Source organism: Piliocolobus tephrosceles, chromosome 13 (genome assembly GCF_002776525.5).
Source record: "Piliocolobus tephrosceles isolate RC106 chromosome 13, ASM277652v3, whole genome shotgun sequence".
Taxonomy (NCBI): domain Eukaryota; kingdom Metazoa; phylum Chordata; class Mammalia; order Primates; family Cercopithecidae; genus Piliocolobus; species Piliocolobus tephrosceles.
This window is the reverse complement of record NC_045446.1, coordinates 99,868,584-99,893,995: the sequence shown is the minus strand read 5'-3', so window position 1 is coordinate 99,893,995 and position 25,412 is coordinate 99,868,584. Positions and strand designations below refer to the sequence as shown.

Below are 25,412 nucleotides of genomic sequence, written 5' to 3'. Positions count from 1 at the left end.
GTTCAAAAAGTTTTACTTGTTTCAACTCATTTAGTCTTAACAACCCTTGGAGATGGGGGCAATTATTACTCTGTTTAGAAATTTGCCAATCTGCTACATGTATGATGTGTGGAGCTGGGGCATGTACTCTTAACCCAAGGCTGATGACTGCACCTAGAGAGAAATACATTTTTTAAAAGGTTATTTTAAAAATCTTTAAAAAGGGAAACCTTTAAAATGTTAAAAAAAATTAAAAATCCTTTAAAAACACAAACATGAAAACCATTAACTCTAAAACAGCAACAGAGGCTGAGGTGCAAAGCCTAACAAATAAGGATGTTCAACTAATGAGAGACCCACCTGCAGGCGTTTTGTTTTGAATAAATTCACTATCACAGTTGCTTTTTACCAAACTCCCCTTGTCACATGCCACTTCATTCATCAATGAATATTAAGCCATTCTTCTCACCCAATGGTATAGGTGGAGAAGAAATAAAGTCCTTACCCCAGGTAACACTGTTGCCTAATAGAATGTTCTCCTGGATTCTTGGCTCAGCCTGTGGAAGTACCTGGGGAACTCACACTTAATGCTTATTTTGAATATGCTGACTCCTCTGCTAACAATCAAACATCAATAATCAAATGTGCTGACAGAGCCAAAATAAATGGTCTAAATCCACAAGCTGGCAGTTACACAGCTTACAGTAATCGAGTAGGGGGAGAAAAGAATACTTAACAATGCAAATGGCAATTTTAGAGAACAATAAGAAAAGCAAAGGTCCAAAAAGCAATGTAGGAGGAGAAACCTGCTCCCTGTAGTGGCTTCTCACGCAATGACATAGAACGTCCACATGCTAAATCATGAAGATCACGACAATACGGTGACTGCATCGGAAACAGTATTTCATTACTAGAAAATTGTTAGGACAATTGGGTCAGGAAGACGCTGCTGTCTAGAATAGTCAGGATACAGCGAAGATTGCTGTTTTACTTCAGCAAGAATGGGGGGATACGGCATCGTATTTGTTTGCATCTGTCCTTGAGATATCCTTATGCCCGCTGTCATCACCACCATGTAGCTAGTGACAATAAGCCTGTGAGATGGGCATTCTGATCATTTCACAGCTGTGTATGAAAAAGACTCTGAAAGAGAATTTGCCCAAATTTTACATATTGTGTGTCTCATATATATAGTTACCATAGTAATATGTGCAGGACTGAGATTCAAACACAGCCCTGGAGTTCCTGACAGCTGTCTGCAATCTCTCCCAATCTGTGCAGGAATTTCACAGAAGCAGAGCATTTCCCCACAGTGATCTAAGTTTTCCAGGCTCGACTATTAAAGAGATAAAAATGTCCATTTCTGTTCATTCAAATCTATTCAATTTATTTTTACAAACAAAATCCTTATTCCTGTTGGCTATGTGGCCCTGCACATTCCAGGCCAGCTAAAGAAGTTGAACTCTTGAAGGGGGATGTGTGGACCCTCATTCTCTGTGCCCCACTACCTGTCAGGGTGTCATGGACATCAGTGCTCAAAGTTTTGCGCATCCTAGTAAATACCACTGCACCAACATGAGTCTTCTCGATACATTATTTTTTTTGAGACGAAGTCTTGCTCTGTCACCCAGGCTAGAGTGCAGTGGCAGGATCTTGGCTCACTGCAACCTTCTCCTGCCTCAGCCTTCTGAGTAGTTGGGATTATAGGCGTGTGCCATGAAGCCCAGCTAATTTTTCTTTCTTTCTTTTTTTTTTTTTTGTATTTTTAGCAGAGATGGGATTTCATCAGGTTGGCCAGGCTGGTCTCGAACTTTTGACCTCAAGTGATCCGCCTGCCTTGGCCTCCCAAAGTGCTGGGATTACAGGCGTGAGTCACTGCGCTCGGCCCTTTCAATACATTTTAAATCAATTGGCAGCCCTCATAATCAGAAAAGAGGATGTCCGTGCCATCTAGCATTATCTTACAAACTCCTTGGACGAGGTCCCTACCAACAATACTCCTAGCCAGACACCTGATGATACTTCAAAAGCACCGGGAATGAACACTATAATGACGGGTTCAGGAAAAAAAAACCACTCTCATCATGCCTTAAGTTATGTCTAGTTGTCTTTGACATTTAATTTCAATTTTCATAGAAATTAATTATGGCTCTAACATTTACATTGATACTGACCATGTGTTTATCTTACACAATGCTCACAATGTTAAGCTCTGAATGCGGGCAAAGTAGAGAAGTATGATGCTTTTATTTATTTAGCATCTATGGTGCCATATGAGATCAATTTCTTCACTAAAGAAAAACAAACCAGCAGAAGAAAAAAGAATTTTTAAATTTTTTTCTCAGTGGCAGAATCACATAGCTGTTTTGATACAGATTTCCAGTAGATCTAAAATACTGCTTTGGGAATTATAAAGATTCCATTACAGAAATACACAGAACAGAGGATAAATACAATCACATCAGTTTATCAGATGGTTGCACTGAACATCTTTTGCCTTACTTTTCCTATAAGAAAAGTTTGCAGGATCAAATAAAAAATTCTACTAGCAGCATACAACTCTGGTTTGGGAGAAAAAACCCTGAAAGGAAAAGATAAAATCAATAACCTGGTACACTTGCAATGAAATGCTTTGTCTCTGCAGAAGTTTGCATGTTTGTGAATATTTCACATAAGAAATTTATAATTTCAAAAAAACTGAAGGAATTCGAACACATATTCTTCATAAAAAGAAACGTTTGCTTTTCGATGCCTTCTTCCCCTGGAACATAAGCTGCTTTAAGAAAGGTGGCGAAAGCTTTAATGAACAACATTTTGTTATTCATCTGAAATACTTGGACAGAAAATTGACAAATTTGGTATATGGTTCAAGAAGTAAAACATTAGGGATTTTATAAAGCTAAGTTAAAACATGCACATTTTCTACTGCCAAATGGCCAAAACCTTAAATTGTCTTTAAATCTAAAAGACTAAGAATCTTAGGGGAAAAGCCATTTTCTAACATATAACAGTTAACACTGCAACAGGAGTTAATAAGCAAGTTAACAAAGTATTAAGGAAAAACAAAGTAAGCACTTAAAAAAACAATAAACATTGTTAAAACCCAGAGTTGCATTCCACTTTTAAAAGAAAGTTTAACTATTTAAGTGGATAATGATGTTCATGCTGTTTAAATGTTCTTATGAAAATGATGTTATCGATGCAACAGCCAGTATAAAGCACTGTGAATGAACATGCTCAGCAGCATGTACTTCCAACGAACTCAGAATTACACATGATCATATGAAGAATATCATTCACCAAGGACAGTCCCAAAGCATCTAAAAAACCTAAAGATCTGGACAGACAAAGCAGAGATACATTTTATTTCTTATAAAGAGTTACATTGTAACATGCCACTCACATTATAGCTACAATTATACTAGTCACAAGTTTTAATCTTACAGAATAAAGCTATAGCATGTGAAATTACAATATATTTATCTTCTTTAAAACCATTTTTAAAGAATGGCAGATATATCATTTATTAGAAGCCAAAACCAACAGAAAAATGTAACTGGTAAATGCAGCCAAAATGTATTTGTGGCTAATTAAATGCTGCAACAGATTTTTTTGGTCCATGAGGCTATTAAAAAACAAAAGGTTGGTAAGGGATTCCCATTTATCAATAGAAATGAAAAGTTCATGAAAAAATTCAATACACATTAAAACGTTTTAACAGAATGCTTTTGTGGTTAAGCACAAGAAATATCTCTAATAAATAACGGGTGTAAACAGGTAAAAAACTCAAATGAATTAAGATGCTTTAATATGAATGTCTAACAATCCTCTTTTGAAGGATATCAAAAACTACCAGATTTTCTTTCAATGTCAACTGAAATGCAATTATGATTTCTTCTGTTTACATATACTAGGATTTACTGCTTGAGATCAGCAAACTATGGCCCACAGGCCAAATCTGACCTGCTTCTTGTTTCTGTAAATAAAGTTTTATTGGAACACAGCCACACTCATTTACATGTTATCTGTGGCTGTTCTTATGCTATAAAGCCAGAGATACGTAGTTTTTACAATGGTATTTTAAGCCCATATGATTCCTGTATTATTTACTATCTGATCCTTTACAGAAAAAATCTACCCCTGCCCTAGGGGGCTAAGATAGTGTATGTTTCTTTACTTTTATTAACACTCTGTTTTCTCTTATTCTAAGGCATGTGTGTAATCCATCTCTTTTTAATACCTCATTTTATTTGTCAGTGTATATCTTGGAAACTTAACATGTTAGCTGAATTACCATCTTTAATATATTTGGAACATAAGTATATGTCCAACCAGAACCTGTTTGATTTCAGGTCACTTGAGAATTCTCCAGGAGTTATATGACAATAAAATGGATGCACTACACACCAACAGAATGGCCAGAAAACTGTACATCTTATTTTATCTTGAATAAGGAAGCTGAATAGCAAAAAGAATAATGAAAACTAAATATACTTTAAAGTAAATACCATTGTAAGTCAGAGGAAAACAGCTTGAGTTTTCAAAAGACACACACACACACACACACACACACACACACACACACACACACACACCCAGAGCCATCCTCCCACCTGTCACAAACAAGAGCTATAACATAAGCAAAGTATATTTGTTTTATAAATATATTACTGTCTATATACATATAGATACATCCATAAGACATGTTAAATAATTATTTGTATAATCAATACTACTTTAAGTTTTTTGTGTACTTTAAAATTACACATTCTATTAAAAATATCAAAATAATTCTTTTAAAATACCAAGAATAAAACCAGTGAAGAATCGCTTTCCATCCAAGTGGTTCTAAATCTTATCATTGGCTGTCCAGACCCCAGACTTGGTCGTTCACAACTCAAAGAAACATAGTTCAATTAGAGAAAAGTTAGCCATCAGAAGCACTCCCCCAACCCCTGTTTTTAATACCTCATAACAAATACATATTTGTGTGTGTGTATATATATATATAAAATACTCTTCAGTTATATTACATATTCTCATAAATGAATTTTCATAAAAACACAAAGTTCAAGTTTCCACCAGTATCAAATATTTTATACTGGTGTGCATTTCTTCCAAATGTGTAGGTCAATGACAAACTCTTATCAGGATATATACAGAGATCATAAAAACAAGACTGAAAACGTCTGTATCACATGCAAGAAAGAAGGAAATACCAAGAGCCAGTATTTGGCCAGCTGGGTACTATTCCCTCTGGACAAGACACAGAGACAACAGACTGGCTACTTACTGTGTAAAGTACAGTCAACTGTCAATTATTCAGGGGCAAAATACTCCAATCTGAATCCTTCTGTTTTTTTTTTTTTTTTTTTTCCATCAGTTGACCATTTCTGGCAATTTCACTTATTAACACACCTCTCTGGTTATTTCTTAGCAAGTCTGGTAAAAGATTTGGTTAGAGAGAAAGTTTTGGCTAACATGAAGGCTTGTGATCAGCTATGGATTTAATTTAATGATGGACTCCTTTGACTTATTGCTTTAGATAAGTAAGAATTTGCTGTACCTAAAGTCTGCCAATTATCTCATTCTACAGCTCTGAACGCAACATTGGTGATTCAAGAAAAGGGGACAAATTGTCCTCTTCACATAAGAAAACTGCTATTTTTAAACTCATAATTAATTACACTGAAGGATTTAGTGTGGGTAGTTCAGAGCTATTCACTTCAGTAGAGGTGGCAGCTGGCTACACTATTTTCCCATAATTTAAAATCCATGAGGCAATGACAAATAGTCAGCTAATAACACAAGAAGGTCAAATTCAAAGTGTCACACACATCTCACCTAAGATCTCATTTAAATAAATGGAGTAAAATTTGGCGAATGTTCAGATAAATGGTAAAATGAAGAAAATGGAAGCAAAACCTACATGTATCATTTAAAAGTGATTTCATACTAAAAAAAAGTCTTAGAATATGACTAAAATAAAAGATATTACACATCTGTAACCCCATTTTTGGCACTGAGTTAGCCTCTACATTTAAACTTGCTTTATAGTGACCAACCAAATCAAGGAAACAATTTCACAGGTGAGTAGCGTTGCTCTCAGACAGACACCACTCAGAATGGATTGTGTGGTCTCACCCATATTATTTCTGAGTACAGATGAGTGCCACACTCATTTCAAACACAACAGCAATAATTGTGTAGAATACCACTTTCCTGAATTAAGTTTGCTGAACACGGTTCAGATTATTGGTTATGTCAATATGCACAATGCCTTTTAGAAGCATTTACTGTATACCCAAATCCTACTTCGTGCAACACACAGTGTCACACAAGTAGTGAAAATGTTATCCTAGTCAAAGGTGCTTGGACATTATTTTCAGGCAGCATTTTACCTTTATTTTAAGTTCACACTAGGTAAGTTTTAGGAGAAAGAAAATGCCAATAAATTTATGTAATGTGTTTTAATATATAAAACTAAGACAAACACTTTTATTTATCTAAATTGTTATTTTTATTTTCTAACCTATTCTAGACCTCAATTTTACTTTAAAAATTTGTATTTAAATAAGGGATAAAATGTTGCCCAAAAGTCTAATCATAGTTACATACTTGTGTTTTAACTAGATCTACAAATCAAAACAGTTCTTATAGTTAAAAAGATACAATTTGTATCAACAGTAAAAGGTACTTTCTGGTTTTTCAGGGCTTTACTTCAAACTGTAGCATGTAGAATAATCAGAATAGCCAGGGCATCTAAGCAGACTACAGAAAAAGATCAGAATGTGTCTGTTACACAAAGTACAATTCAAAACCTGGAGGCAACCGTCAAGTGATGTCAGTCACACAACTATCTGCCACTGGCTGCAAAATCTGTCTTCTAATCCGCAGAAATGTATTCACCGCTAGCAAAACCCATGACTTTGAAACCAGAAATATCCCTTACTAATACTAGAACAGACCTTAGTCTGTATCTAGAACTACACTATTTGTGGCAAGAATCTGGCCTTAATAATATAACAGGCCCCCCAAGAAAACTACCTTCAGGAAAATGGAAAATATACAATATCTTACAAAAATTTTAAGTTACCATTTACAACTTCTCCGTCACCATTTCTATAGTGCAGTATCAAGAAATGTTGCATATCCTCAACACATAAACCCACCTCAGGCCAGCCTTGATAAATAGCAGGAAAGCTAAAGAGTATGTTAAATATAAAAGTTGCATTGTGAATAATTAGATTCATTAAAAACAGGCAAGTGCTGTGAAAGGGTTATTTTATCCAGTATTGTTGTGCCCCAAAACAAAAAGACAGACATATTAAAAATACAGGTTAATGGAAATCTAGGAATTCAATTCCACTTCTACTGTCTAGAAGCACATCACAGCTGGATAACAAAGCTCTAACCTGTCACAGTTACAGCTTTTGCCTTATTCATTTAAAAAAATGGAAACATTTTTTCCATTGATTGCATCTGCTTTCTTTTAAATCAACCATATTAAATTAACTCATTTCTTAACAGAAAAAAATCCAAACAAAAATAACACAATGAAAAGTGCCATATTGTAAATCATTCTAATATATATACTGTTACCCATTTCAACATAAAACTGGTAACTTACATATTGTTTAAAATATAAAGTCAGTGCTGTAGTATATCTTTGTTTCTATAAATAATGATTATAGCACAAAGAAGCCCACTTTCCCCAAATAAAAATAACTTAAAAAGCTGTAAAAGAGTCTAATTAAGCTTGGCTCGAAAAAACAGTTTGCTAGGTCTAGTCAAATGTCCCACATTCTGAAGGTATTGTAATTGCTTGCAATTGAGAGACAAACACCAAGTTAATAAAACACAAAACAAGGATAAAAAGTGCTGCATATAAACCCCTGATGCACCAAAGATTAATATCAAAGATCACAGATACATCTATTAAATCAAACTGGAAAAATTTCCAGCCAAGGATAGAGCTTTAAAAAGGAAATATTAAAAAAAAGTTTAAATGTAAAGCAATCCCGTGATACTTCCACCATATGGGGCTATACATACAGATTCCATGATACAGTATTTCACATAAATGGATACTATATAACCTCCTTGCTGAGAAGGAGATCACATGTGCTATTGTAGCAAACCTCCCTCAGCATTTGAGCTGAACAAAAAACTACTAAACACCACAAAGATGCATCATCTTTCAATAACCCAGCTGGGATTTCTCCACTAAAATGGCTGCGGCGAGCTGCTGGGCGTCTGTCATGTGAGGATTCCTTTTCATGACAATTCTCACGAGGTCAGGTGGGAAGATGTTGCACAAATTGATATAAATCTTTTCTCGGTTGTCTTGGTACCTGGGGGGATCTTGCGGCACTCCACAGTACGGGATCCGCCAGGCTGGCTCCTGCTGCTCAGGGAGGCTCTGGAAGGTGAACTGCTCATAACACGGCTGCGTGGAGTTATCGGGCAAGGAGTAAGTCTGCCGGTACCCATAGGCGTCGATCCCATAGCCCGGCCTCTCCCAGCTTCCCAGGCCTTCCTGGCGGGAATAAGGCTTTCTTTGTCGTGAAGGAGAACTATCATAAAGTCGAGAGTCAGAGATGCTGTCTATTCTCGTGGCCACCAAGGACCTCCCGAGGTGTGGTGCCTTAGAGTGTGCTGAACTTGGAGGAGAGGGGTAGTCGCCAGGACAGCTGGACCGGGCGCCCACAGCGGGGTGCTGCAGGTGCAGAGCCAAGTGCGGAAGAGGAGGCTTGTGATGGAACTTTGGTTCTTCGTGACTGTAACTTTGCACTCTGGTTAAGGGGTCGTGGAAATTCTGCAGGAAGGGCTGAGGATTAAGGCGGCTGTGAGGGTGCATGTGTTGACACTTCAAATTCTCCTCTAGCTGTGGGTCGGGGGAGCTGACATAGGACCGGTCATTGTAACCCACGTAGGAGTCACTGCTCCCACAGCTCATGCTCCCTTCACTGCTGCAGTCAGAAGCTACGGAACTTATTCTATAATCTGTGTCTAAGGAGAAACGCCTTTCAGGGCTCCGTGGGCCTGAGAGACTCAGATTTGAGTATGCATTCAACATGGAATAATATCCAATGTCGACAGGCGAGTCACATTTTGGATACTGTTCATAAGGCATTAGCGTTCCGTGATTTTTGGTTGCCATCATCATTGGAGGATATTGTCCCTGTGGTCTTTGATCCTGAGGTGGGAAATGAACTCCAGATGGAAGGCCATTGCTTAAAGATGTAGTGCTTTGGGGTTTTGCAGTAGAAGTAGCCGGGATGCTAACTAAGGAAGGTACAGACCTGGTTTCCAATTTGTTTTTGGTGGGAAGCTTTTCTTCTAGGTCTTGGTAGACTTGAGTCCTTATGCTTGGATCTGATTGCCTCTTTGGAGCACCTCGTTTGACATCAGAAGAGCTATCAGCCTTGGTGCTACAAGGAACACTGTTGCTTTTCACCAGTCCTCCTTCGTTTGCAGTTTTGGCTGCTGTATTTCTAGACATGGCACGGAGTTCATCAGCCACTGACCGCTGTGGCTGGCTGCCCCTTTCGGGATGGTAATATTTGCACTTGTGTCCATAGGTACACTTCTTTCCTAAGAAGAGTAAAATTAATTAGGCAAAGGAGCATACCATCAGATCCGGAAAACACAGTTTGGCCCTATGATTTTAGAAGAGACAATGACAGAAATGGGAGCTGTTTTACGTGTCACCCTGTTCTTTACTCTTGAGAAATGTCACTTCTCAGTCTTCTCACTTCCTTACTATCAAGAGCAGTAGGAAGTTGGCCGAATGAGTAACAATCACCTCCAGAACTTTTTTTTTTTTTTGGACAGAGTCTTGCTCTGTCACCCAGGTGGAGGGCAGTGGTGTGATCTCAGCTCACCGCAACCTCTGCCTCCCGGGTACAAGTAATTCTTACGCCTCAGTCACTTGAGTAGCTGGGATTACAGACATGCGCCCCCACGCCTGGTGAATTTTTTTGTATTTTAAGTAGAGACAGGGTTTTGCCATGTTAGCCAAGCTGGTCTCAACTCCTGGCTTCATGTGATCTGCCCACCTTGGCCTCCCAAACTACTGGGATTACAGGTTTGAGCCACTGCCCTAGCCACCTCCAGAACTTTTGGCTAGTACCTCTGTGTCCTCAACTCCTCCCTGCCTCTTCTCTTCCAGTAGGACTTTATAATTAGGTAGGAAATTCTGTTTTGAAGAGCACAGTGTACTATTGTAGGGCGATAGAACCATGCTAATCTGATTTGTATCTAGATGAAAAAACTCCAAATTTTTATTCACTTCAAAGCTAACTTCATGTAGCATTAACAGTGTTTTTTGAACCATGTTTTAATATAAGGAAATGCATTTGTATTGAATCCAAACAGGTAAAAATAATTCTTTTTCATGGCCAGACATTTTCTGAAATTTAATTGGAATCCAAAGACCTGCATATTATGCCATCCAAAATTTTAAGTGTTTCTTTTTATTAACAAAAGTTTAATAATATATTGTGTTCTAACGGCATATACTCAATATTCATAAAGCAATTTACCATATGGACAAGGCTGCTTCTTGTGTTCAGGAACAATAGGTTTCTTCCTCAGAAAATTATCCAGACTGGGGCCATGTCTGCCAAGAGGGTCATCAGGGGGCATGAACCTGTCACAGAGATAATACAAAAATGATACCTCAGTTGGAAGCTGATAATTTAATTCTAAAAAGAGGACAAAGATTTGTTCACTCTAAGGAATTTTTTTTTGAAATTTTAATCCAAGCGTTTTGATTCAATGTTTACAGAGTAAAAAAGAAATCAGTAAATGAAGTTCTCATTTCTTAATGAAAATTCAACTGTTTCGAGCTCTGAAATTGTATTTGTTTTCATTCAAGTAAGTTTTGAGTTGAGCATGTCCTATTAATTCTTCCTTCCTCTCAGTCTTGGGATTTTGTAAGGGTTTTAGAAAATGATTTCAGTCACACTTTAGGAGTTTCATCAACATAGACCTCATGAAATAGATTGCTGCAGGTGGGGCGAGGCGGAGCAGCTGAGAAGGGAGGGGCTAGAACACAACGGGAAGGTACAAATTTACTGAACACGGGTTAGTGCCAGGCACTTTACACACTACACCATGGCGTCCTAACCATGATCCCATGAAGTATCGGCTCCATTTTACAGAGAGGTAAACTTCTCTAATTTAGGTTTAGATAAATTAGGTGATTTTTATCCAATGTCGCATGGCACAGTCGAGATTCAATTATATCTAACTCCAATCTATTCTCTTCCCTATTTGAATGCGCTTCTCAACTGAGATAGAAAAAATGCTAAGGAAATAAACCTACTATTTTGGATGGACTAATAAAGAAGAGAAGAATTTATGGCATGAATAATGAAAAGAAGTTATGCTTGAAGAATTCTGCTATTCATTATATCACCATTTGAACTTAAACCCAAGTATTTACCTATAAAATGTGAATAATGGGAATAATGTAAGAACCCTTACGGCAGTGTCAACATGGCTGATTATTAACACTTAGCAAACACAGTGTGCAGTATTATAAAACAATACGGTAACATTACATGTTACAAAACAAGATAAAGTCACTCAATCCCACAATCTTAATACAATTACTTTCCATGTCTGTGTTAGATTTAAGTCATTTTCATTGTGCACATATCATTTTACATGGCTTTAATCAAACACAAATATGATTTGTCTTTTTAACATAAAAAAACTTTCCCATGTTTCTTAATAGCCTTCATAATAATTCTTTTTATCTTTTTGACACAGAGCTTTGCTGTTTCACCCAGGCTGGAGTGAAGTAGTATGATCTTGGCTCACTGCGACCTCTGCCTGCCTGGGGTTCAAACAATTCTCCTGCCTCAGCCTCCCAAGTAGCTGGGATTACAGGCGTCCACCACTACACCCAGCTAATTTTTTTTGGATGTTTAGTAGAGATGGGGTTTCGCCATGTTGGCCAGGCTGGTCTCAAACTCCTGGCCTCAGGTGATCCACCCGCCTTGGACTCCCAAAGTGCTAGGATTACAGGTGTGAGCCACCACACCTGGCATAATTCTTTTTTTCATAATAACCCTGAAGAACTGAATAATATTCCAGTAGGAGATGTATCATAATTTGATTGATTTCTCTATTGTACATTTAGTTGCCCTTGAATTCTTGCAATTATAAATAACACAGAAACGAACACATCTGGTCTTTATTTATTCCTCATTATATATTCCAAGAAATGAGATTTTTGGGTTGATAGAACACAATATTCTTGAGGCTTCTGTGTACCTCTGCCAAATAATATATCAGTGCATCTTTAATAGCATGAGGCACACACAAAACTATTGTTGTGAATTAAATGAGAAAATATATTCTTTTTAGATTCATTTGCATTTTTAATTAGCACAAGAGATGAACTTTTTCTACATATTTATAAACATATTTACTTCTCATGAGACATGCTTGTTGATGTCATTTGTTCATTCATCAACTTTTAGACTCTCATCATGGTCAGAATCTTAAATTAGTATAAGAACTTTAAAAATTTGTGTACAGTCACGCACTGCATAACATCTTGGTCAACAATGGGCTGCATATATGACGGTGGAGCTGCAAAGTTGCTGGTAATGTAATAGCATAATGCATTACGCATGTGTTTGTGATCATGCTGATGCTGGTACAAACAAAGCTACTGTGCCCCCAGTCGTAAAAAAGTGTAGCACATACTATTACGGACTGTGCATAATACTTGATAAACCACGATGTTACTGGCTGTGTGTGATGGCTCACGCCTGTAATCCTAGCACTTTGGGAGGCCAAGACAGACAGACCGGTTAAGGCCAGGAGTTTGAGACCAGCCTGGTCAAATGGTGAAACCTCGTCTCTACTAAAAAAAAAAAAAAACAAAAATTAGCCAGGTGTGATGGGGCGTGCCTGTAATTCCAGCTACTCAGGAGGCTGAGGAATGAGAATTGCTTGAACCTGGGAGGCTGAAGTTGCAGTGAGCCGAGATGGTGCCACTGCACTCCAGCCTGGGCGACAGTGCAAGACTACGTCTCAAAAAACAAAAAAAACAAAAGAAAACTAAAAAATCCCCAACTACGTTACTGGTTTATGTAGTTACCATATTATACCTTTTGTTTTTATTTTAGAGTGTATTCCTTCTACTTCTAAAAAAAATGTTAACTGTAAAACAGCTTCATGCAGTTCCTTCAGGAAGTATTTCAAAAGGCATTGTTACCATAGGAGATGACAGCTCCACGCCCAGTACTGCCCTGGGAGACCTTCCAGAGGAACAATATGTGGAGGTGGAGGACAGTGATTCTGATGCTCCTGACCCTGTGTAGGCCTAGGATAATGTGTTTGTGTCTTAGTTTTTAACAAAAACTTTAAAAAGAAAGAAAAAAAAAAATAGAAAAGAGCATATAGAATAAGAATATAAAGAAAGAAAATGTTTTTGTACAGCTACACAATGTTTTAAGCTAAGTGTTATTACAAAAGAGAAAAATGTTTTAAAAAATAAGAAGTTTATATATTAATAGTAAAAAAGTTATAAGCCAAGGTTCATACATTATTGAAAAAAGAAAAGTATTTTTTGATAAATATGGCATAGCCTAAGTATATGCTGTTTATAAAGTCTATAGTGGTTTATAGTAATGTCCTAGCCCTTCACATTCACTCACCATACACTCACTGACTCACTCAGGACAACTTCCCGTCCTGCAAGCCCCACTCATGGTAAGTCCCTACAGAGACGTACCATTTAGAAATGTTTTATAGCATATTTTATGGTAAATATACCTCTTCAGTGTTTAGGTATGTTTAGATACACAAACATATCGTACCACTGTATTACAATTGCCTATGGTATTCAGTACAGTAGCATGCTATAAAAGTTGGTAGCCTGGGAGCAACAGGCTGTATGTATCATATCGCCTAGGTGTGTGGTAGGCTGGACCAGCTAGGTTTGTGTAAGTACACTCTATGATGTTCACACCCATGATGAAATCGCCTGAGGACGAACTTCTCAGAACATATCCCTGTTGTTAAGCCAAGCATGGCTTATTTAGTAAGCTATCAATGCTCTACATTGATTTTAAAAGGCAGTCCTTTGAGGGTGAAGATGGGAATTCCCCCTATGTCTGTTTCCTCAGGTTCTTCAGACAGAGTCTTAGAAGACTTCCTCTACCTTAGGTGTTCTGTGAGTGACTTACAGGAAAAGGTGGGGCCTGCCACTCACACCGGGCCTCCTGTGGCAATGATTCTGCAGTTTTCCTGACTCCCACTGAGGAACAGTGGGGAGATCAGTTCTTAGAAACCTGTTTGAGGTCTGGACAGTGGCAAAAAGAGAATTCTGTAGCAGCTACCAGGGATAGTTATATTTTCACAGAAGCAATATCATTGGCAAGTAAATGGTTTTACTTACTTGTCATTGACAAATGAATACATTAATAATCGTTCATCTATGAACTTCTTCCATTCTGGTTTCTCATTAGCCAAATCCCTGTAGTTATCATTGGACACAATGATACCATCCGACTCAAAAGCCAGCTTCACGATGAACCTGTCATCATAGCACACCACTCTCCTCCCCTGGACTCGCCGGGATGGCGTGAACACCAGGATTTTCTCCTTTTCTAACTTACGTAAAATTTCCTGATCTGCAAGAATAATGGTAGGATTTCAGAAAGGAAATACACAGATAACACACATGGCAACTTTCATACAATGTGAAACTCTAAAACATTAACTGTATATATGCAGTCCTTTAATTAGGGATTATGATTTAATTTGTAGATATAACATAATTTCCAACTCTCAATAGTACTTTTCCTTCAGGAATTTTAATAATAAAGGCTTTAAAAATAGTTAAAAAATATGAACAGTGTAAAACTGAAACATGACTGGGCAAATTCTGTCATTATATGAAGCTTTTGCTTAAGACCTGGAGCCATCAGCATGACCACTATGGACACAGTTTCTTCCACGTTCCTACTTGAACACCGTTCTAACAGAGCAGCTGTATGTTGTGTGGGGTTCAGGTGTGAGCAATACATTTTTTTCCTCTAAGTTTGTTTGCATGTTTTGTAGTTGTTTTCTTCCAACTAGTGGGAGAGTATGAAAGGAAGCAGATGTCGTCGAGGTAACAAAGGGAAAAATCTTTAAATGCAGAAAGTTCAAAGAGAGAGGAGGCAGTGAGGTCACGAGCGTTGTTATGAACATGGCTATGATATGCTTCATGACCTTTCTGTGAGACAGGGTAACGAACGGCAGCATTCTCGTGGGGGTCGAACTGAGCAGGAAGTAAGAAGTGATTATGTGGAGAAAGCATCTGTTGATTAGAAAAGGCCGGGTAGAGAGATGCTCATTTTGTCTGTGGTTGGCATACTCTCTTTTTTTGTGACTGAGTTTTGCTCTGTCGCCCAGGCTGGAGTGCAGTGGTATGATCTTGGCTCACTGCAACCTCCATCTCCCCAGTTCAAGTGATTCTTGTGCCTCAGCCTTCTGAGTAGCTGGGATTACAGGCACCTGTCACCATGCCCGGCTAATTTTTGTATTTTTAGTAGAGACGGGGTTTCCCCATGTTGGCCAGGCTGGTCTTGAACTCCTGACCTCAGGTAATCCACCCGCCTCAGCCTCCCAAAGTGCTGGGATTACAGGAGTGAGCCACTGCGCCCGGCTGGTTGGCATATTCTTATGGCACTTTGTAACTCTATTGACTTGTTTTGTGATTTAAAAAAGGGTACGAGAGTTCATATGTTGATCAATGATAAAAATTCTCTTTCAACCATCCTTTCCTTCTACCTTTGCTCCTCTGTCCCCCATTTTCCCACCATTGTAAACTCTGGCACAGAGTGCGGGGCACAAACCTACAGACGTCAGGATTGTTTTTTTTTTTTAAAGCTCACTACTTCTCAATGCTTATTAACTGGACTTACTAAGTTTTTTTCAATCCATCTCTGCAACAGATGATGATTACATACCTTCCTGGTATTGTGCTAGATGTTAACAGCCATCAAGACTAAAAATGACCTCTCCAAAGGAGCCTCAGTCTTACTGCACTGGACAGACACATAAGCCAGGTAAGCAAGAGTTGTAATTGCCACAGCAGAAGTGTGAGCTGGTACGGATGGAAGAGTGACGTGGGTCAGCTCTAATCCTGGCATACAGATTGATGATGCTCCTGACAGAAGAATTCATTAAGACCAGACATTTAGGAGGCTGAGGCAGGCAGACCGCTTGAGCTCAGGAGTTCAAGACCAGCCTGGTCAACATAGCAAAACCCTGTCTTTACGAAAAATACAAAAATTAGATGAGTGTGATGGTGCACACCTGTAATCCCAGCTACCCGAGAAGCTGAGGCAGCAGAATTGCTTGAACCCTGGGAAGAAAAGGTTGCAGTGAGCTGAGATCACACCACTGCTCTCCAGCCTGGGCAACAGAGTGAGACTCTGTCTCAAAAAAAAAAAAAAAAAAAAAAGACCAGACCTTTGTATGAGTGGAAGAAATGTGGGCATCAGCAAATCATGGACAAATCTCAGGTTCTGCCACTTTCCACATCAGACAATCACAATCTTGTTGAGCCTGTTTCTTCATGTTGTCAAATGCAGTTAATAAACTATGAGAAGTACTTGAGTTAACTTATGGCAAAGCAGCGAGCACAGTGCCTGGCAATCTCTCAATAAACACTGTGCTCTTCAACTTAATTTTGTTTAATAGATGTAACTGCCAATCTCTTTTTTTTTTTTTGAGACGGAATCTTGCTCCATCTCCCAGGCTGGAGTGCACTGGTGCGATCTCAGCTCACGGCAACCTCCACCTCCCAGGTTCAAGCAATTCTTCTGCCTCAGCCTCCTGAGTAGCTGGGACTACAAGCGCATGCCACCATGCCCAGCTAAGTTTTGTAATTTTAGTAGAGACAGGGTTTCACCATATTGGCCAGGGTGGTCTCGCACTCCTGACCTCGTGATCCGCCTGCCTGGGCCTCCCAAGGTGCTGGGATTACAGGTGTGAGCCACTGTGCCTGGCCTACTGTTCATCTCTTTTGGAAATGAAAGAATACCAATGCAAAATCGAGTGCCCCGTCTCAATTATAGGAGTTGTCATATTATAGTTTTGTGTGTTAACCTGATAAGCATTTTGAGGGCATGTGCCATATGTCATTTATCTTTGTATCCATCAGCACCCAGCCCATGAGGCATACCAGTAGGTGTTCAGTGACTGTCTATGCAGTGAATAAATGAGTTACTTAAACCCACATACTCTGAAGTCTTTCAGTTCATTCATAGTCTTATGTTCATGAGTAATCTATGGCACTTTATTATTTGTAAGGATGTTTACTCATCTATGCCATGTCTTGATCCTCACCAAAGTGAGTTGTAGATTAAGTTTGGTGGCCTCACAGTCATCATGTTGCTTAATTTGCATTTCTTTAATTGTTAATGAGGTTAGAAGGACATTAATTAGGATGACATAAATAATCCTGACCTAAGTAATATGGGTTCAGTAAAACTAGAAAGTTAACTGAATTTCTAGTTCTTAGCACAGCACTTGATACACAGCTAGTGCTTGTTAAATATTTGATAAATGAATGGAAGATTGGCAAAAGTGCTAATCTGAATCTATGATGCTGACAACTTGAAAATATTTCTTATCAAGTGTCTTTTTTTGGTGCAGTGAAAGAGTATTGGGCTACTCAATTTACCAGGTATTATCTGGTTGAGGGATTTAGTCAAGAGAATTATTACCCTGGGATTATAACACCTAAAAGCCTCTGACATTAGTTTGGCATTTCACAAAGCAGTCTGCATACTGATGTGTTCCAGGGACTGGCATGCTGGTATTTTTAAAACTAAACTTAGACACATTTTACACAGTGTACTATCATTTTCTCTTCTTCTTGCTTTCATACTCCTTTCATGTTCAGGAAGCTTTAAAATCATTTACATGCTTAAATATTGTTTTTCTTTTTTTAGTTTACTTTATCCCTTCCCCCATTATCAAAACATTGTTAGGTTCCCTGTAGAAAATGAGAAAGGTAAGGACAAGTACTAAGAAGCAGGGAGAAATAAAGACCTCACAAAGTTGCAACCAAGAGGCAATTACTGTTAACAGTTTGGTATATTTCCTTCTCATCTTTTCTGCGTATTTTGTTCTTTCCATTGTTGATATATGTGTGTATATATATATGTATGCCTGTCTGTGTATCTGTCTATAAAATAAAATCTGCCTTTTATGCAAAACAGCATTTCCGCAGATCATTAAAAATTCTGCCTGAATATTCTAATGCATATTCTATCATATTGATACATCCTAATTGATTGAACCATTCTTCTAACGAATGAAAACTTTTTTTTTTCTATTCTAAATAATAATACTGCATGGGATGTGCAGAGGTCATAAATATTTGTCTGTACTTCTGCTTATTTTCTTGGAACTTATTCTTAGAAGGCGAACTAGTAGATCCAAGAATATTAATATTTTAAGACCAACTACTTTCTTGACAGGCTGCAACAATTTCCACAGCAGCCTATGAGTAACTGCTTCAGGGCATTGAGTGTTATCAGATTTTTACTTTCTGCTATTTTTTTTTTTTTTTTTTGAGACGTAGTCTCGCTCTGCCGCCCAGGCTGGAGTGCAGTGGCCGGATCTCAGCTCACTGCAAGCTCTGCCTCCTGGGTTTACGCCATTTTCCTGCCTCAGCCTCCCGAGTAGCTGGGACTACAGGCACCCGCCACATCGCCCGACTAGTTTTTTGTATTTTTTAGAGACGGGGTTTTGAGATGGAGTCTTGCTCAGTTGTCCAGGCTGGAGTGTGATGGCATGATCTCAGTTCACTGCAACCCCCACTTCCTGGGTTCAAGTGATTCTTCTGTCTCAGCCTCCCTAATAGCTGGGATTACAGGTGCCCGCCACCAGGCCTGGCTAATTTTTTGTGTTTTTAGTGGAGACAGGGTTTTACCATGTTGGCCAGGCTGGTCTTGAACTCCTGACCTCAAGTGATCCATCTGCCTTGGCCTCCCAAAGTGTTGGGATTACAGGCGTGAGCCTCCGCATCTGGCCATCTCTGCTAATTTGTTGGGTAAAAAATAACATTGTTTAGATTTGCATTTATTTAATTACTAATTGGGTTGAACTTTTTTTCTTCTTATTTAGTGCTTGCATTCTGGAAGTTGTCTATTCCTAGCCTTTTGATGCTTATATACTGGAAAGAAGTTTGTTGTTTTTTTAATCAATCTGTATGAGCTCTTTGTATTAAGGACACGATTCTTTGTTGGATTTTTTTTCCTTAGGCAACTGGTCGATTATCATTTTTAAGAAAGTTTCTCAAAATGCAGGAGCTTTAATTTTGATATAATTTTATCTCTCTTTTCCTTAGTAATTTCTTCTAAAAGTTTTAAATTTAGAAAATTCTTTTGGTCTCTGATGGTTTGATTTTTGACAATTAAGTCTTCAATCATCTGGAATTTATTGTTATATGGTATAAGATAAGGGTCTAAACAAGTACACTTTTCCCAAAGGGTTATCCAATATTTGGTACTACTGGTTGAATTATGACCTCTCTGCTTTACGTTTATATACATAGGCTAAGGGTCTGGTTCCATGCTCTGGACTCCACCATGACTTGCCTATTCATTCTTATGTTAATTTAACAATGAAGTAATAATTATACATAAAAATTAAGTCTTATTTTTTTTTTGAGATGGGGTCTCACTGTGTCACCCAGGTTGGAGTGCAGTGGCACGATCTCAGCTCACTGCAACTTCTGCCTCCAGGGCTCAAGTGATTCTCCCACTTCAGCCTCTTGGGTAGCTGGGACCATAGCACACACCACCACACCTGGCTAATTTTTTTTATATTTTTGGTAGAAACAGGGTTTCACCATGTTGCCCAGGCTGGTCTCGAACTATTGAGCTCAACTGATACGCCTGCCTCAGCCTCCCAAAGTGCTGGGATTACAAGCATGAGCCACTGTGCGCGGCCGAAAATTAAGTCTTAATCATCCCCTTTGGGTATATGTTAGGTGGTCTCTTTGTTTTTTATTTAAAATGTTTTACAGTTTTCTTTACACAGGTGCCTCAGTTTTTGTCAATGCTGGATGCAGAGAGAAGGACAAGAAAGGTTGGAGGTTGATTGTAAATCACTGCAATTGGGCAAAATGTTCAACAATAGTAATGAACAGTTATAAAGGACATCATTGCCTGAAACTCAGACATTTAAACACTACAACATAATGCAAAATACATTTCTTTCTACTGGACTGAAGCACATCTTATGGTCTTACATGTCTTTTTTGAACTGTTGTTATTAGAATCTGACCGCCACCTAATGTCACAATAGCACATGAGAAAATTGGGGCCCAAAAGGGTTCATTGCGTGGCTCAAGGTCTTCATAGCTAGTGAACAGCAAAGCCAGAATTTGGATCCAGATCTTGTGACTTCTGGCATCTCTCTAAAGGTCAGAATTTCCCAAAATTTGACGTCAAAATTTCCACAAAAGTAAAGAAAAAAACACCTGGCTTATGTAGTGATGATTAATGTTTAATTAATAAAACCAGATAGTTTTCAAACTCAAAACCAGGACAGGCATGGTAGCTCATGCCTGTAATCCCAGCACTTTGGGAGTGAACAGTTATAGAGGACATCATTGCCTGAAACTCATACAGGTGGGCAGATCAGTTGAGGTCAGGAGTTCGAGACCAGTCTGGCCAACAGGGTGAAATCCTGTCTCTACTAAAAATACAAAAATTAGCTGGGTGTGGTGGTGCGTGCCTGTAGTCCCAGCTACTTGGCAGGTTGAGGCACGAGAATCGCTTGAACCTGGGAGGCGGAGGTTGCAGTGAGCCAAGATCGCACCACTATACTCCAGCCTGGGTGACAGTGTGTGACTCTATCTCAGAAAACAACAACAACAAAAAACAACGTTAGTGTCCCACTGCATACACTGAGTCAGTGAAACAGATTCAGGATACCTGACAGTGCCAGACACTGCATGGGAATGACAGGAAAGCGAGGAACAAGCAGCTGCCTGGAATAAGCCTACCTGTAATGAGAGCATCAGGTCGGGACTGCTCTTTCCTCCAAGCAGGAACAAAAACTGTAATATCTTTGTGGCCTCTTTCCAAAAACCAATCCACTGCCAATTTTATTCCTCTGCAGGAAAATACTTCTTTGTTTCCATGGCTGAAAGATTATTACAGAACACTTAAAACACAACAAAACCTAAATGTAAGTAAATTAATTCAAGTTTATAAACAGCAATTATTACATAATTACAACAGTAATAAGAGATGTCAGATTTAAAATGGAGTTTATAGCTCAGAGACACATCAAGATAACTAAGTTGAAAATCAAGATCTGTGAGGAAAAACACAAAAGAAAATTGGGATGATACTTTTCCAGAGAAGAAACAAAAGTGAGTTTTCAAAGGTAAAGTTGTAAAGGTTAACTAGTCAGAAAGACACAAGCTGTTTTTGATCAGAATAAAGAAAACAGAAAGGGCTTCTTTCAACCACAGCAAGAAGAATTTCAGTCAAATGTCAAGAACTCAATACAGAAAAAAAAAAAAAAAAAAATCTGTAAAAACAGTGGTAAAAATCATCTATCAAAAAATCTGAAAAATCTGTAAAAAACTAAAAAAATCTGTAAAAACTCGTAAGTAAATACTTATGAGTTTCTAAAAACTTTTCTTTCTCAAAAGTTCTTAGTGTGTATTTCAATACTCAATGACTGAATAATGCACAAACTTTATTAGGTGACCAATGTAAAACAACATACTACACACTCACTGAAAGGAAAAAAATGTTCACAATGCTTAACTTCATAGAAGAAACACTCTGCATACACTGCAGTAAAAAAACACCTAGTTTCTGTTCAACTATATTGTGTTGGACAAGGATTAATGATGACAAAACGGCATTCAAAATTGGATTAGCAGCCTTAGTTCCTAAAAGAAAATGCCCAACTAAGAGTGTAGTCATTCAGTAAGTATTTATCTAGCACCAGGCCCTACTTGTACACTTTAACCTAATAATTCAAAAATAATACTAATTCCAATGTTTTTGAAGAAAAAGTCTCCTGCTTTGAATGCAATAATTATGTTATTTTACAGTGCGAAGGCTCTATTTGTTATCTATAATGGAGATATTTTTTCTTCTTAGGACTAAGGAGGGCTGAATGAAATAATATAGGTAAATGCTTTATTAACTTTTAGCATAAACTAAACATTAGGCATATTCATATTTTGTTCTAGGGTTCCCTGGGAAACCCTAGAACCATCTAACATATGGTTAAGCATTTTTAGTAAAAAACAGATATAGACTAACTTGCTTTGTAGATGTTGAAGGCTCCAAATACAAACAAGAGACAATACCTGGTTCCACAGTCCTGTCCTAATGGTCCAGGGCATGATTAGATGGGAAATCAGATGCACTAAGTTTCAGAAAATGGGATAAGGAAAGGGAAATTTTGAGGTCATTTTCTAGGTAAGAAGGGTGACCTGATAGCCTGGTGAATGCTCCAGCAAAAGGTACCAAGTGATATTAGGTTTCATGGAAAATAATGAAATACTGAATCAGTCTTCAGAAAAACTGTAGAAAATCGTATCTCTAGAGAGAACATATGTACCAAGCATTCCTAGATGCAAAAAGTCAGCTTGCTAAAACCTCACTATAATTTTACTTTGCATTAATGCTTTGAAATCTATTGCATTGTGTCTACGGCCATACCACCCTGAATGCACTGGATCTTGTCTGAAATCTACCGTAATAAGCTTTGCCAGTAAACTAATGATACTTGGTTTACTGAGAGTTGAACATTTAATTGCTTCTGGCTCTAACAACAGGCCTGCATAAACATTTCTTCCTGGTAATTTCATTTGGTAAAGATAACGGTCACATTTACTCTAGAAATAGGAAATTCTATCTCCTAATTAATTAAATAACTTTTACTTTCATAAAATGTGTGCAAACAGCAAACCATTTACAATTACGGGATAAAGATTCTATAGATGAGAAAACAGGATACTGTACTATGCAATTCTGATATTAAAGGTTGTTTCATTATCCCCCCTCTCCACAAAGACTCACAGGGAATAAACAAGGATGAGGATGAAAAACGGCACATCGTTAATGGTAAATATCTCCATCTCATTGAGAAACACATAATCCTCCACGTGTTTAAGAAACTGTGGTCAAGTTTTCTGTTGTCTGTAGCTGAAAACATCCCTAATTGCTATGCTAGGCATACCATGAACCAAAAGAAAACTGGCACAGCTCTATGAATACCAAGAAATATATTCTATGGCAAAAACCATTATTAGGAGCAGAAAAGTTACTATGTAATGGTTAATAGGAAGCTATAGTCATTCTAAACTCATCTCCAAATTAGTAACACAAAAGATCACAGTATTACTGACAAAATGAAAAAAATCCACAACCATACTAATTGACAGAAGAAGAAAACATTGAATAAGGATATAGATAATTGGAATAATCAATTACAAGCTTGATCTAATGGACATATACAAAGTTTGCACAAAACTAAAGAGAAAAAAATTTTTAAAAATATGAAAACTTTATAAATAAATTGGCTATGTACTAGGTCATAGAAGAGATTTCAACAGATAGCAGGAATCTGTACCATACATATGATACACTCTTTCACCACAATATGTTATGACATTGCAGATATAACGTCCTTGTTAAAAAATTAGTGTTGCTATAGCAGCAAAACCAATGTACAATTTTAATTTAAAAAGATCCAATTTGTAATGTAATAAAAGCCATACCAATCCTGAAAAAAAGACATGCAAGAGCTTTATAGATAAACTGAAAATTGAAAACCTATATTAAAGGGTGTAAGGGAAGACTTAAATAAAAGAACAATATACTATTTTTATGGACAGTATGATTTGATTAATAAAGACGGCAAATGATTTCAAATTTATCTGTATGTTGCAATTCCAATCAAATTCTCCAAAGGTTTTTTTCACAGAACTTGAGAGGCTAATCTTAAAATTAATACAGAAAAACAAAAGGCCAGCAATAAGGTGACATTATAAATCAATGAGGAAAAGATGAACTATTTAGCAAATGGTACTAGGGCAACTGGTTATTTCTATGGAAAAATAAAACTGCATTTTAATCTCACACCATATACAAAAAATAAATTGTTGATAGATCAAATATTTAAATATGAAAAGAAAAATTATAAAAGTTTTAGAAGAAATTACCAGAGACATTCACATCAGGATAAGAAAATACTTCTTAAACAAGACATAGAACTACATGCTATTAAGAAAAATAGATATATTGGAGCAGATGAAAGTTCTTTATACAAAAGACTTCATAATAAAAAAAAAAAAACAGGTCATAGCTTTGGAGAAGAGATTTGCAACATGTAAAACCAATCAAAAGGTTAGTACTCAGAATATAAAGTACTCTCATATATTAAAAGAGGTAGCCAGTTGTTTTTTAAGGCAAAAGATATGAACAATCAATTCACAGAAGAGGAAACTCAAATGACCAATGAACATAGGAAAAGATGTTCAATAGTAAAGAAATGCAAATTAAAGCCAAAATGAGACACTACTTCACACCCATCAGATTGGTAAAAATAAAGTCTGCAAACACCAGATGTTGCCAAGAATGTGTGAAAGTAGGAACTCATACATCACAGGTGGGAGTGTAAATTGGTATAACTATTTGGGAGAGCAATTTGGCAATACTTCCATAAAGCGGAAGGCGTACTTTCTCTAAAACACAGTAGCTCTGCATCCAGGTACAGTAAAACCTGACAGGAACTCGAAATTAGATTCAATACAATTGGCAGCTGCCTTTCATCCTCCCCCCAGCCTTAGATGGCACTTGGGGACAAGCTACTGTTCTTATCTTTTGAACGGCAGGGGAAAGGCAGGTAAATGGGGATGAGCAGGGTGGGTCCCCGAGTTACCAGGACTTTCCCAGCCAGTATTCCCCTGATCAGGCCCCAAAATGAATGCTAACAGAGAAATCTCCAGAATGGCTACTGTTGTCTTGGAAGTCCGTGTCAGGCATCAAGATCCAGAATCATTCGTAGTATAACAACTTAAGCCTGAGCAGACAATTACCTGGTGGCTCAAACCCGCAGATGGGACTTGTCACACTAGGAGAGGTTTTGGGAGACTGAACTTAATCTAACCTTACTGATGCATGATGAAGGATGTGACTCATCATACATGCTAGATACAATATAAGGGACAACTGGAGGAGGTACTGATAAAGAATTACAAAATCAGAGTGAGCCAGATAAGGAATGATGAAAAACAGGATGTCAGAGTAAGTGCCATGTAGCTACTGATGCAAATGAACTATCTGTTGACTATTTACTAAAAAAGGACCATAGATTTAATTCCATATAAATAGAGGACATTCATCATAGCTCTATAGCCATTT

At 37.7% G+C, this 25,412-nt stretch overlaps 1 protein-coding gene across 1 annotated transcript in view; it reads right to left on the bottom strand.

Moving 5' to 3' along the window:
* Positions 1-2,073: 2,073 nt before the first annotated feature.
* ZC3H12C (zinc finger CCCH-type containing 12C) overlaps positions 2,074-25,412 on the bottom strand; it is a 79,324-nt gene continuing 55,985 nt past the window's right edge. Inside the window, exons 3-6 of the mRNA XM_023208199.2 lie at positions 21,023-21,162; positions 14,405-14,639; positions 10,527-10,633; positions 2,074-9,576 (exon numbers count right to left, since the gene is read on the bottom strand). Coding sequence (XP_023063967.1) covers positions 8,180-9,576; positions 10,527-10,633; positions 14,405-14,639; positions 21,023-21,162 — 1,879 coding nt within the window. The 3' untranslated portion in view covers positions 2,074-8,179. The remainder of the gene's footprint in view (positions 9,577-10,526; positions 10,634-14,404; positions 14,640-21,022; positions 21,163-25,412) is intronic.